General features: G+C 37.5%; 1 protein-coding gene across 1 annotated transcript in view; it reads left to right on the top strand.

The window, feature by feature from the left end:
- Positions 1 to 12,227, top strand: part of UBN2 (ubinuclein 2) — a gene marked incomplete at both ends in the record, with an annotated part of 42,471 nt that extends 30,244 nt beyond the window's left edge. The window contains 5 exons of the mRNA XM_010137471.1: positions 1,100 to 1,243; positions 4,652 to 4,702; positions 5,940 to 5,982; positions 6,803 to 8,341; positions 11,981 to 12,227. Of these exons, the coding sequence (XP_010135773.1) occupies positions 1,100 to 1,243; positions 4,652 to 4,702; positions 5,940 to 5,982; positions 6,803 to 8,341; positions 11,981 to 12,227 (2,024 nt within the window). The remainder of the gene's footprint in view (positions 1 to 1,099; positions 1,244 to 4,651; positions 4,703 to 5,939; positions 5,983 to 6,802; positions 8,342 to 11,980) is intronic.
- Positions 12,228 to 12,951: the final 724 nt, after the last annotated feature.

The following is a 12,951-nucleotide window of genomic DNA, read 5'->3' as shown; positions in this document are numbered from 1 at the left end:
TGCTGCAACACCCTTATCTTTAGTAAAACACCCTTATCTTTATCTTGAAAAGCAATGTTATCCTATGTGCAACCCTTTTTTCACTGCTTGTTTATCTGCTTTATCAAAACACGACACTTTTCTTGGTCGTAGGACTTTGAGCTAAAATGAAGAACAGAGGTGTAAGCAGAGTTATATCTGCTTCCCACCTAGAAATAGGTCACAAAATGCCATCACCAGTGAGCAGTTAAGATTTTTTTTCCACGATAGGACAGACCACCAAAACCGATGACATTGGTCTGGTGAGCCTCCCAGTCCTTGGGCAAGCCAGCATCCAGGATGCATGTATTTTAACCCTTCCCATCTCCTCTGAACACAAATTCTCAAAAGCAACACAGATTCTTGTCTGAAATTATGAAGTCTTACTGTTCTGTTTCCTAGAATAGATTTTACTGAAAGCTGAGATTACTGATAGGCTTTAAACCAGCAGATAATTCTAAATTAGTAATTTCCCTTGCAAGTTCTAAGCTAATTTCAGTACAAGTGTACCTTTTACTAAAAGGGGCTGGTCTTTTTAGAATGTTAAGACAACAGGGAGGCAAGCTTCATGAAAAATATATACACACAACCAGTGTAGCTTGAAGTAACCTGGATCACTTGGTTTTTCATTCAAGAGGCTCTGAAAGGACAGTGTTTCTTAACTGTGTGTGCTTCTGTATTTCAAGGACAGTAAAAAATAGCACCCCTGTCATAAAAAATTGTTGGTCAAGATATTCAGTGTAGAATGGATTTCAGTTGCTTTTGGACATTCTCCATCTTAAAATAGAGAGAGGTCACTGTGAGCAGCAAAATGAGAGATGTTTCAGCTATGAGGAAAATAAAATGAAAAATGAATTACAAAATTACAGTAAGGGTGAAAAAAATGAGCCATATGATCTGTTGGAAATGGATATGTGATGGAGGCAGATCCTACCAGTTGTAGTAGCAAACTTGTGCAGAGGCAAAAAATGGACAGGAGCTGTATAGCACCTGTATAGTACTTCCATTTCTCAGCCTTTTTCTGCGGAGCTTTTCAAAGGATTGTTTTCTTTCCGTGTGTTAATTGTGTTTCTTTCTGTAGGTCTCTGTTGTGTAATCTTGTGAAGATCAAGCTGGGATGCTATGAGCTAGAGCCAAATAGAAGTCAGTCTGCTGAAGATTACCTCAAAACCTTTATGGAAACAGAAGTGAAACCACTTTGGCCTAAAGGCTGGATGCAGGCAAGGTAAGATACCTGCTTTATAAACCTGTTCGTTTCGGTTATAGTTATTTCTTGGATCTTATTGTCATACATTTGACTCAACCATGTACTATTAATATTGGTTAAATCTTCAAAATATGTCAGTGGAACTGGAATATTTTAGAATGAATGTTTTTCAGAGGTTAATTTTCTATCTTGTTTGCAAGTCTGAGAGCTACAAATGCACTGTTTTCCTTGAGAACTATTTGCTTTTGTCATCTGCTAGAGACTAAATTTACTAAAGTTCATAAGTGTGTGATGCTTCACTTGAGGGAGAAGTATGAGATTGGGAGTAATGGCTTGGGAAGTTCTTTCTGTGATACAGAAAGCGTTTGTGACATAGAAAGCAGTTTTGCCTATACATTGTAAGCAGTCTGATAATGCAGTGTGACAACTTAAAATCATAAGCTGGAATTTCACCACCAGTTTTCACAAAACACTAAGATTTTTGCTCTTTATCTCCTGTCTGTAGTTAGGTTGCTCTGTGATGCTGCAGTAAAAATATACCACTTTCTTAATGAAAACTTACACTTGCTGTAAAAATAACTGTACTGAGGTGTTTCCTAGAATAGTCACTATCGAAAATAAGGGTATAATCAACTGCTTGTGAAATAGTAATGCAAGGAACAATGAAGTTTTATACTTCATGGCATACAGATGACTGATTTCTGTTCAAGGATCTAGTTTTGTATAGTAAAAATCCTGATGTTCTCAAGATTTTATTGAATTAGATGAGACAAGGAATTTAGCTTAGGAACAGATGTGGAGATCACTGATGACAGTGGCAAGATAATCAAGTGATAGTGTGAGGTCATCCAAGAATACATAGAAGTGAAGGTTGTTTAAACTTTGTATTCGAAAGCTATATAACCATCTGTGGTTCTCTCCTTTCCATACAGTAAGTGCACTGAAAATTTCCATAAGCTTTTTTGTTGAAATGACTTTTGTAGATAGTTTAAAAGACAAAAACCAGTCAAAACCAAAACTACTCCTCCCTCCAAAAAAAGAAAAAACCTACCAACAAAAAAAAAAACCCCTCCAATAGCTGCTTGATCACAATTTTCTGTTGACCAGCAAGACTTCATTTAGCATTTGGGCAGTTACAGTACCCTAATGATTTACAAATTGTCTTGTGTTTGTGGGGAGATGCTTCCCTGCTTTTTGTTCAGGAAGTGATGTATTGTAATTTGTAGGCACACAGTTATGCGTGGAAAGAAGAAAAGCAACTATTTCCTGGAGTGTGACAGTGGTAATGCCTAATGCAGCACATTAGTTGTATGCTGCATGCTCATCTGTTTGAGATGTTAAGGATTATCATGCTGAAGGTTTACTACTGTTGACCTTTATATGTGGCCTCAAGTGAGAAGCAGCTATGTAAACTGGAAAAAATTAAAGGTTTAATGTTAAAAATGGCCTACTATGTAATTAATAAGGAATTCTTACTAATCGGAGAAGGTCTGTGGTACCAGAACTTTGAGTTCATCCCAGAGGAAAAATTTCAGTTAACTGTACTTCATGTTCCTCATAGCTCAGTATAGAAATACAAGGTAAGATACCGATCTTAACTTTAAATTGTACTTTGTTCATTTGTCTATGCGTATCACAACTACTTTTGTCACATGAATTTTCTGTGTGTAACTTCCATACTCTTTCTCAGGAAATTGTTTATTAATATTCAAGGATTTAGTGAATTTAGTGTCCTAAAGGATCCCAAAGCCTTTTCAAATAATATAACCCACTTTTTTGTAACTGGATTACATATTAATTCCATGTGTGTCTGAAAAAAGCCTGCAACCTAAATAATGTGTATGTTCAAAGAAGTGTAAGGAACAGGAAGTCTGTTTCCTTTAATTCAAAGAGTTTAATCATCTTTGGAGGTGGCCATGCAAGTAGGCTTGCTGCACATTTATTTTGCGCAGGTCAAACATGCATGTCTTGAAATCATGACCAGACAAACAATCTCATAGGGATCTCTCTCATCAACTTTCACATCTAACTGTATGTATGCAATGGAGGGATTACTTTCCAAGCATATTCTTGCTTTGGAACATACACTGCACTGTCCTTTCTTTGTACTATATCTTTGATTTCTGTTTCTGTTAGTTACGCTTTTTGTCTTGAACCTTTACGGATGATACTACAATGAAAGTACTGGGGCCTCGGTTTCATTTTGGATTTTCATTCCCTATTTAAAAAGATTAAGCACTAGACAAAGCACTAGGAAGAATGTGGGGAGGGAGATATTCTGGAGAAGCTGGGTAGGTCAGAAAGTAGCACGCTGAGCTTGTAATGAGGAATGTTCCTTTCCCTCTATGATGTTCATCGTAAACATTTAGTAGTCTCTAATGGGGAGCAATGTAATAGAGATTTGGAGGTTAGTATGGTGAAGCAAATGTGAAAATGGAGATAAAAGTGGAATCTGAAAAGTAAGATATTGGAACTGTAGTGAGATGATGTGAATGTTTTCTTACTAGATTACATGAGATTTGTGGATACTTGGAATTTTCATTACTATTGCAGTTCTACAGGATGTGTTACCAGTGGTGAAAAGCTCTTGTTTAGACAGCTGTTCGTGATGTGGTCGGTGTTAGTGTGATGGCAGTGGTGTAGGAAAATCTTGTCTGTTCTAGTTTGCGTACCTGGAAACAGGGAAGGGGACCAAGTTTTCATTAGTTGTCCATTTATAGCTGTGTTCGGATAGCAAGCTGTAGGATAGTGCAGGTCAGGAATCATTGTCACTTTGCACTTGTCAGCTCAGGAGCTGATAACGTGGATACAAAAGCATACCAACTCTTGCCGTTCATTGACTCTGTAGTAAAATGTATGTGAAAGTCCAGTGTAGCTGAAGTCACAGAAAATGGTACACAGTGGCTTATACAAAGTACTAAGGAAAATTAGAAACAAGCTTGGCTGCTATATTCTGACTTTCCTCTGTGCTTTAAAGAAAAAAAAAAAACGAACCACAGCAGACTAACCACAAAACCCAAACTAATGATCAATGTGTTGCCATGTAGTGTGAACAGTTTACAATAATCCTTAATTTGATATTTAAAATATTCTTTAGCCTTTGAGGAGGTAATTTGATAATTAAAATATTTTTTTAGCCTTTGAGGAGAGAGAATTGAAAATGTATGTCTTCTCTGCAGCTGATGGAGGTAATATTCTGTTATGTTGACTACTGCTTGAAATATTTTCTTTTTTTAGCATTCTTTAGTTTATGGCTGCCTGGAACTACATCATGATAGCAATACAGACAAACTATCTCCTAGCTGCTATGGAGACAAATAATCAAAGGGTTCTTCTGAAAATTCAAGGATACTTGTGTATTTGGTGGTCATATGCTGATTGTCCCTATAGAATCACCTTATGTTTCTTTTCTCACCACTCTTTTAGGATGCTTTTTAAAGAAAGCCGAAGTGTTCACAATCATCTCACTTCAGCTCCGTGAGTATAATCTTGACAATTTACTACTATCTTTAGGTTGCTTACAGCATCTTTTCCCATCTTCATGCTACCTTTTTATGGACTGAGGGGAGGAAAGGGAGATATTTGATACAATGTTGTTAATTTTTTTTAATGCTTTAATCTTGGATTAACGCCTTTTACTCAGTATTTCGAAGCACTATGCACTTTCTAAATTCTTCTGAAGCATATTAAATTGAACTCAGACTGAGGTACTTCCTGCTCTTTTCTCTTCCTCATAAATATCTCTGCAACGTAGGAGGCTGTGTGTCTTAGTGGAATTTTACCTTCTTGATTTTCAGACATTGCTAGTGTCCCTCTCTGGAGCTGCCCTCATTCAGCCGGAGTTCAAATAAACAATAATGATTTCAAATAACATCCAAACACAGCCTTTATGATAATATGATTAATATAGGGTATTTTGCTACACAATAGCAAAACTGAGTTACGGTCTGCCTACAGTAAGGTCTTTTTTTTAACCAGGCGTATTCCTAGTTGATTAGGAATGGAGAATAAATGACCTATAAGATGTAAATCTGTTGATCCTCTTGAAGAAATAGGCATTTCCCACCTTCTTTTCTTATTTCTAACTTGTAAGTTGAAGCTGATGACTAATAATCCTTTAGAGCTGTCCTTGCTCAGATAACTGCAGTTGGTTCTATTGTGTTTGTTCACTGCAAAAGAATATGGAAGAATGGCTTCTTACAACAAACAGATGTTAGATACAACTCTTTCACAGTTGAGAAGCAACAAAACACTTTGGGGGGAAGGAGCTGTTTTCATGGTTTGAAATATAAATGAGAACACAAAGTACATTCCTCAAGAGACAAACATTAATGAAAATTGAAATTATACAACAATTAAAGGTAACTTCAGTTTAGACAAAGCTCTCAGTAAAACAAACTCTTAACAAGAGGCTGAAATTATATTTTGAAGTTTCTCTAAATCAGAAGTAAAAAGGTAGTTCTGATATATATCAAGTTATATCAGCAATTCAGTGAATTTTGCATCTGATATGCTTAGAGATAAATGACAAAATTTGAAGATGTGCTCATTCTCTTCCCCTCTGTATTTTACCTGATTTTCTGTTTCAAGTATGTTTTATTATTAAAGCTGAACTCCAGTAGTCTTAGTTTATTAGGATATAGTCAAGGTAACAGTTAAAACTAAAATGGCTTGCCTTTCTTTTGTCTTTGTACATGTATCTTCTCTGTTTTAGAGCAAAGAAGAAGGTGATTCTGGCCCCTAAACCCAAAGTGAAGGTAAATGCCTGTTTAGATATCCAAATTTTATGACCGTTTTATACAACCTGTTTCCTGCCTCTGATCCAGAAAAATACTGGCAGAAGGGTTCCATCAGAAAATGCTGTAAGAGCTTATTGACTTGGTAGTGTGTTACTTCAAAGAAAGTAGTACAAAAGACTTCTGTATATCTTTGTGACTTAATTATTTTTTTTTTAAATTTGACTATGAAGAGGTACTAGTTCCAGTAAAGTTTTATGTTTTGTAATGTATGCTTTATGTTTGTTTTAGCTTGTATTAAATTTGGCAACACTAGAAAAGTGTGTGTTTGAGAGGGTAACATAGTAAGTCAACAGAGGTTCTCATTAGGCATGACTAGGTGTTGTCTTATTCCATAGCAATTTTACCTAGTGGTCAGATTAGCCACCCTGTTCTTCACAGTACTGATTATTCTTAACTGTCTTTTCTCATATTTTAATTCTCAGGACTCCAGTCCAAAGAAAGAACAGAAAACTTGTACATCTTCAGTCAATTCAGGTTGCATATATCTTTGTAACTTAATTATTTTTTTTTAAATTTGACTACGAAGAGGTACTAGTTCCAGTAAAGTTTTATGTTTTGTAATGTATGCTTTATGTTTGTTTTAGCTTGTATTAAATTTGGCAACACTAGAAAAGTGTGTGTTTGAGAGGGTAACATAGTAAGTCAACAGAGGTTCTCATTAGGCATGACTAGGTGTTGTCTTATTCCATAGCAATTTTACCTAGTGGTCAGATTAGCCACCCTGTTCTTCACAGTACTGATTATTCTTAACTGTCTTTTCTCATATTTTAATTCTCAGGACTCCAGTCCAAAGAAAGAACAGAAAACTTGTACATCTTCAGTCAATTCAGGTTGCACCACTGTACTGAGTTCCAGCACACCTGTTTGCACCCCAGCCAGCTCTAGCTGCACACCAGCTCCAGAGACGATCTGCTTGGACGACTCACTGGATGAAGACCTCTCTTTCCACCCACCCTCGCTAGACTCTATTTCTGATGCTCTGGCAGTTATCAATAATGGTGCCAAGGGATCACCTCTTGGGTCCACCATAGACACTCCAACATCCAGACCTCGCCCTGGGCTGAGGGAAGAGAAACTAGCAAGCATTATGAGTAAGTTGCCCCTGGCAACTTCAAAGAAAGTAGAGCCCACTCAAACACCCCATTCATCAAGTCTTATTGCTGGTCACACAGGGCCAGTACCAAAGAAACCCCAGGACCTAGTTCACACTGGTATCTCTTCAGGCCTTATTGCTGGATCTTCAATTCAAAACCCTAAGGTTTCCTTAGAGCCTTTGCCAGCCAAACTTCTTCAGCAAGGACTACAGAGGTCAAGCCAGATCCAAGCTGCTTCCTCCTCTTCACAGACTCATGTTTCTTCCTCTAAGACCCAAGCAGCTATATCCACCTCTTCTCAAAGAACCAAGGATGCTAATATCTTGGTGTCATCTTCTGAGGCTCAAGGTGGTTCTTCCTCAACATCACAAGTGACAAAGGTGCACCAGCATTCAGCTGTACAGCAGAAATATGTATCTCCTTTACAAGCAACTATTAGTAAATCACAGACTAATCCAGTGGTGAAGTTGAGTAGTAATCCCAAACTGTCTTGCTCATCGCCAGTCATCAAGGCCCAAGATAAGTCTGTGGTATATCGCCTGCCTTTGTCTAATCCCTCATCTGGAAGCGGCTCTCAAGTGTCTCACCCACTGGTTTCTCGGACAACATCCAGCACCTCTACCTCTAGTAACTATTTAGCCAAGGCTATGGTGTCACAAGTTTCTTCCCAGGGTTTCAAGCCTCCCTTTTCAATGGCTGCCTCTCCCAAACCTGCTGCCTCTCCCAAGCCTACTGCATCTAAGCCCTCTGTGACACCCAAGCCCAATGCATCACCTAAATTTTCATCCAAGTCCACCTCATCCCCCAGGCCTGCAACAACACCCAGTTCTTCCAGTTCAAGTGCACTAGTTTCCCAGAGCAGTCACTCCAGCAGCAACCCCCTTCATAAACAGACTAGTGGTGTAAATATCAGCAGGCAGTCTCCCACAATGAATTTGCTGCCCTCTAATCGCACCTCAGGCATCCAGCCTGCAAAGAACCCTCAGGCTTCTTCAAAATTGCCCAACTCTTCTCCTTCTGGAACTGTTGGTAAAAATAATTTGGGTGGAGTTGGAATGAATGTACCTGCCAGCAGAGGCAGTAACCTTAACTCAAGTGGAGCTAGTAGAACTGGTCTGTCTGGGGGAGCAGGAAGTGGAACACAGGGTGCTACTAAGCAATTGTCGACTCCACACAGACCATCTTCTGCCTCAGGGTCTCCAGTTGTAGCAGCCAGTGTGCAGGTACGCATCTAACAAGTTTACATTTAAACCTTACATTCATATTTATCACACTTATTTTATAAACATTCTTGCAGTATTTTGATTTGAAAATGTGTCATGAATTCAGTGTTTGTACTCAAGCATAAATGCTAATACTGATGAAACATTAGTGAACAGGTATGTCCAGGTGATGTGGAATGAATCCTCACTAAAATTTTGCTCGGACTATACTGTAGAACAGATTTTACCTTTGCTTTTTCTTTTTAAGAGCACTAGAAAAAGTAAGCTTTGTGTGGCGTTATTTTCAGGGGATGTGGTATTTTCTTGTATTACTGAATATGTTTTCTTGCATATGTACTTATTTGTAATGATGGTGGTCCTATGAAGAGGTGTCTTGGTACATTTGTTGCCAAGCTTCACAATTAACTTGAAAAACTAAGAGTTCAGTTGCTTGTGGTTTAGTATAATGTGAGACTTGTATTTAAAATGAACACTTGCAAGGGCTTCTCTCTAGTACTTGTGATTAAATATGTATTTTACTTTGCAGGATATAGTCAAACTGAATGAGATTCCTCATTATTATAGAAATATCCTAGAAATTGTTTCAGAGAGCTTATGCAGAACTTCATCACTGGAGATAAAACAAGTCATACAAAACAAATGCTTTGAAAATACTTCTGATCTAAAACCCATGCAACCTTTTGTTTACCCAGAAGACAATCTGCTTTCCCAAGTTGTGTACTCTTTCTGGGAGTGATTCAATTATGGAGGTGACTTGAGGTTTTCCTCTCTCTTTATTGCTCTAACATGAAGTCTTCACTACTACAAAGTTAAGAAAAGCATTATCACTGTAAACCAGTCTTGATGGAAAAGCTTTGTATTTTTCTGAACAATGTACATAGCTACTGCATAGTAGTGATGTATACTCAGTTTTTAGCAGTGGTTTGTAATCTTCTAGCTTGTATCAAATTTTTCTTAATGCAGCTGAATAACATGAGGAAGATTATTTTTACAAGACATTTCTATGGTTTTTTGTCCTACTGTACCTTAAGTCTATTACAGTAAACAAGAAATGTCGTCAGCTTCAGACACAGCCTGCTCATTATTTTGGGTATTTTTAATGAAAAAACAGACAACCCACATGCCATATAAGGGCTACTTAGGTGCCTAGAGAAGAGCTGGGCCAAACACAGTGCAGTTTGGGTACTCTGGAAGGCACCTGGAGGAGACAAAGGCTACAGTGAATGGCCCGGGAGTTGTTTCTTGTGCAGTCAACAGAATCCAGTGGATACTGTTGCAGTGATCTAGAAGAAAATGTGAAGTGGTTGTGGTGGTGCTTAAAGATGACAGATGAGGGAAGTCAGTAGTATTGTGTTGGATGATGACATGAATTCTGGCAAACCTTCCTGTAGTTAAAGGCAAGTAATTTTTTTTTAGAAGCACTGGTCACCTGGGGTACAAAATGAATTTTGGCAGTGTTGTTGATGTTGAAGAAGACTGGAGGGAGTGTGGTGGATAATCAAGTAACATGAGTGCATAATGTTAGAGCAAAATAGGATGTGTTGGTATGTAGAAGGGAAGTCAGCTAGAGATAGTAAGCAGCGTATGGTTATCACTAAAATAATTGTTGTGACTTTATATGTGGGATTTTCGATACTTCAGAACTTACCTTGATAACCTAGAAATGGTTCAGAAGAATGGTGCAAGGAAGGTAAACCATGGACTAAGGCTGTTGCTGCTGTGCGGAATGAGGCATAATCAATGGAGTACATTCAGGAGAAGATGTAGAATCAAGTTACCTCGCAGTCCAAGTACACTGAAGGGGAGGAGATTTGTGGTGACAGAGCGCTTTATTTAGCCCTAAAGGTCTAATGGCTGACTGCTGAACTTAATTCCAGATTGGTTGTTAGGTAAAATGTACTAAGGAGTTAGTTATGCCACTTAAAACTTCACATGAGACTGAAAGTGAATCTCCTTTCCATTAAGAGTTTAGGTATTTAATTCCTATCGGAGATGCTATTAATTGGTCAGAAGATGAGATTGGTACCCAAGTTGCTCTTTAGAACATTCTGGTCTACTTACATTGAAGATCAGATTAGATGATTTCATGTGATGATCAAGATGTTTCTAACCAGGAAGTTTCCAAGAAGTGTTTCTCTCCTTTCTGCTTTTGATTGACACAGTTATTTACCATAATATAAATTTATATCTGTTTTAGTTCCACAGAAACTTTGCTCTGGAATAGTCTATTAAGTTACATCTTGGAACATAAAGCCAAAGTAATCTAAAATTCAGCAATATGTGATTTCTGTAAAAAGCTCTACCCATCATTAGTACTCTTAAGCAGAATCTGGCTTAGACTTTTAAGGATCTTGGTGACTCAGATTTACATGAGCAGGATGAACCCTTTTATGAAGTGCTATCGTAAGTGAGATAAATAAACATCTGAACTGTAACTCTTAAGGCATTCTCTGTTGCTTTTTCCATCACTGAACTTCTCTCCTTTTTGAGAGAATAGTAAGCAAGGGTTTTTGCAGAGCACATTACAAAGCTCCTTTCTATCTTCAGGCATTTTACAAATCTGCAGTTGCAAGAGGTTACCATATGGCCTTTATTTTGTTGCACAGTAAGCATTGCATAGACAGTGAACAGTTGTAATGTTTTGTACGTAGGCTTATTGTGAAATCAGTACTTCTAAAAGGCAAAAAAGAATAATCACGTGTGTTCTCTGCTTGTGGGATGGAGTATGTGTTAGAAGCTGTCTCTCCTAAGATGACCCATACAAATACTTGCTGCAAACATCACATCAGTAGTTGTTTACGCTTACAGGGTTACTGTTTTAAAATTTTGTGTTTTCTCATAAGCAGTAAGTAACCTTTATTTAGCTGCTTTCATCTGATCACCTTAAGACTAAAAATGGTAATGGAAACATTAGGGAATTGATCATTAGCACATAAAATTACTATATGTGCAGAGAAGGGAAGATTTTAAACAAGAATGAATCGTTCTAATATTAGAGAAATTAATGCGATTTGGGAGCTGTTGTAGCGCAAATGTTCTGGCTAATCTTGCATTTTCATTTTTAAACTACAGCACATTTAACTTAATTGTGACATATGTAGAGTGGGGAGATAATTTGCCTTTGCCTTTTGCTTTGACATGTGCATACACACCTCTATATGTATGTCTGCATCTTGGTAACCTGATTTGTCTTGAGGTGTAATTCTCCAAAATCATTGATTCTAGGCAACTGCTTTAGAAATATAGTTTTAAGACATAAATTTGGAGAGGGGAGAGTAATACTGAGCTTCTGAAGAACTTCAGATCTACATCTGATTATTAATCTAATTGAAGATGTTCCATTAGATTCTGACTGTAGACCCAGTGCATAATTAGAAAGGAGATAAGAAAATTATCTGCAAGGCTGATGAGAAAAACATGGGAGATGAACCATACTGTCATGCTTGAATCTGAGTTTTAATTGTATTTGCTTCGCAGGTGAACAGTGGGAAGACATCCTAGGTGGATAAGCGGATATTTATTAAGTTTAATACGTTTCTTAATAGGGCCACACTTCACAGAAAATAGTCAGTTCTTATCTCCTTAAAGTAATACAACTCAAAGCTTTAAAATCTTGAAGTACTCCTTTTCTTTGTACAGTCAACAGCGGGAGCATCATTACTGGCTAATGCCTCACCTCTGACGCTCATGGCATCACCCCTGTCTGTAACCAGTCAGAACGTAACGTCTGCACCATTAACTCCTTTTGGGATGCTGGGTGGCCTTGTTCCTGTGACCGTGCCCTTTCAGTTTCCCTTGGAGCTGCTTGGCTTTGGGACGGACACAGCTGGAGTGACAACCACCTCGGGATCTACCTCAGCGGCTTTCCACCACAGCCTAACTCAGAGTGAGTGGAATGAGTTACCACACTTGGCTGCAAGGAAAGATGCATCTTGAAAATGGAAATTAAGAAGAGAAATAATAAAGTTCTCAGATTCAAATTTGGTTAATGAAAATCCCTACAGGAGAATTAATGTGAATCAATTAATCTCCTACAGGAGAATTAATTATTTTTCACTTTTGCTGGTAAAACTTTTTTTATTATCCAAATGTTACAAATCGCCTATGATAAGCTTAACGTTGTTACATCCACAGAATATACTTAGTTTTGAACTTGCTGGTTTTGGCTGAACTTTTAATCCCTTATCTTTAGAAAGGAATATAGCTTAAAAATCTCTAAATATCACACTACAAATAAAAGGCTTAATATGGTGATTCCTCAAAAATATCCTTAGCTCAGTAATCTCAGATATCAAACAGTTCTCTTATGAGAAAGTACCAACCAAGACAGCATTCATTTTTTCCCAATTGTGTAAAAAAAACTTTTTAACCTGTATCATTTTTTGATCTTTCTGCCAAAGGAAATGATATGAAGAGTTGCATCCCAGTAGTGAGGCATGGTCCTTGCTTTAACTTTTGATTAACTGTATCTGAATAGGTCTATTTTTATTGACTTATTCCAGCCATCAGAATTCTGTCAGGTATTTGTTTTTTGTTTTCGAGCTATATCTTCATAATTTAGCAAGGTACTATAGGTATATAAAAATATAAAAAAATATATATATATTCAT

Source organism: Buceros rhinoceros, unplaced genomic scaffold (genome assembly GCF_000710305.1).
Source record: "Buceros rhinoceros silvestris isolate BGI_N320 unplaced genomic scaffold, ASM71030v1 scaffold3656, whole genome shotgun sequence".
Taxonomy (NCBI): Eukaryota; Metazoa; Chordata; class Aves; order Bucerotiformes; family Bucerotidae; genus Buceros; species Buceros rhinoceros.
The sequence above is the reverse complement of the archived record's forward strand: the minus strand, read 5'-3'. Positions and strand labels throughout refer to the sequence as shown.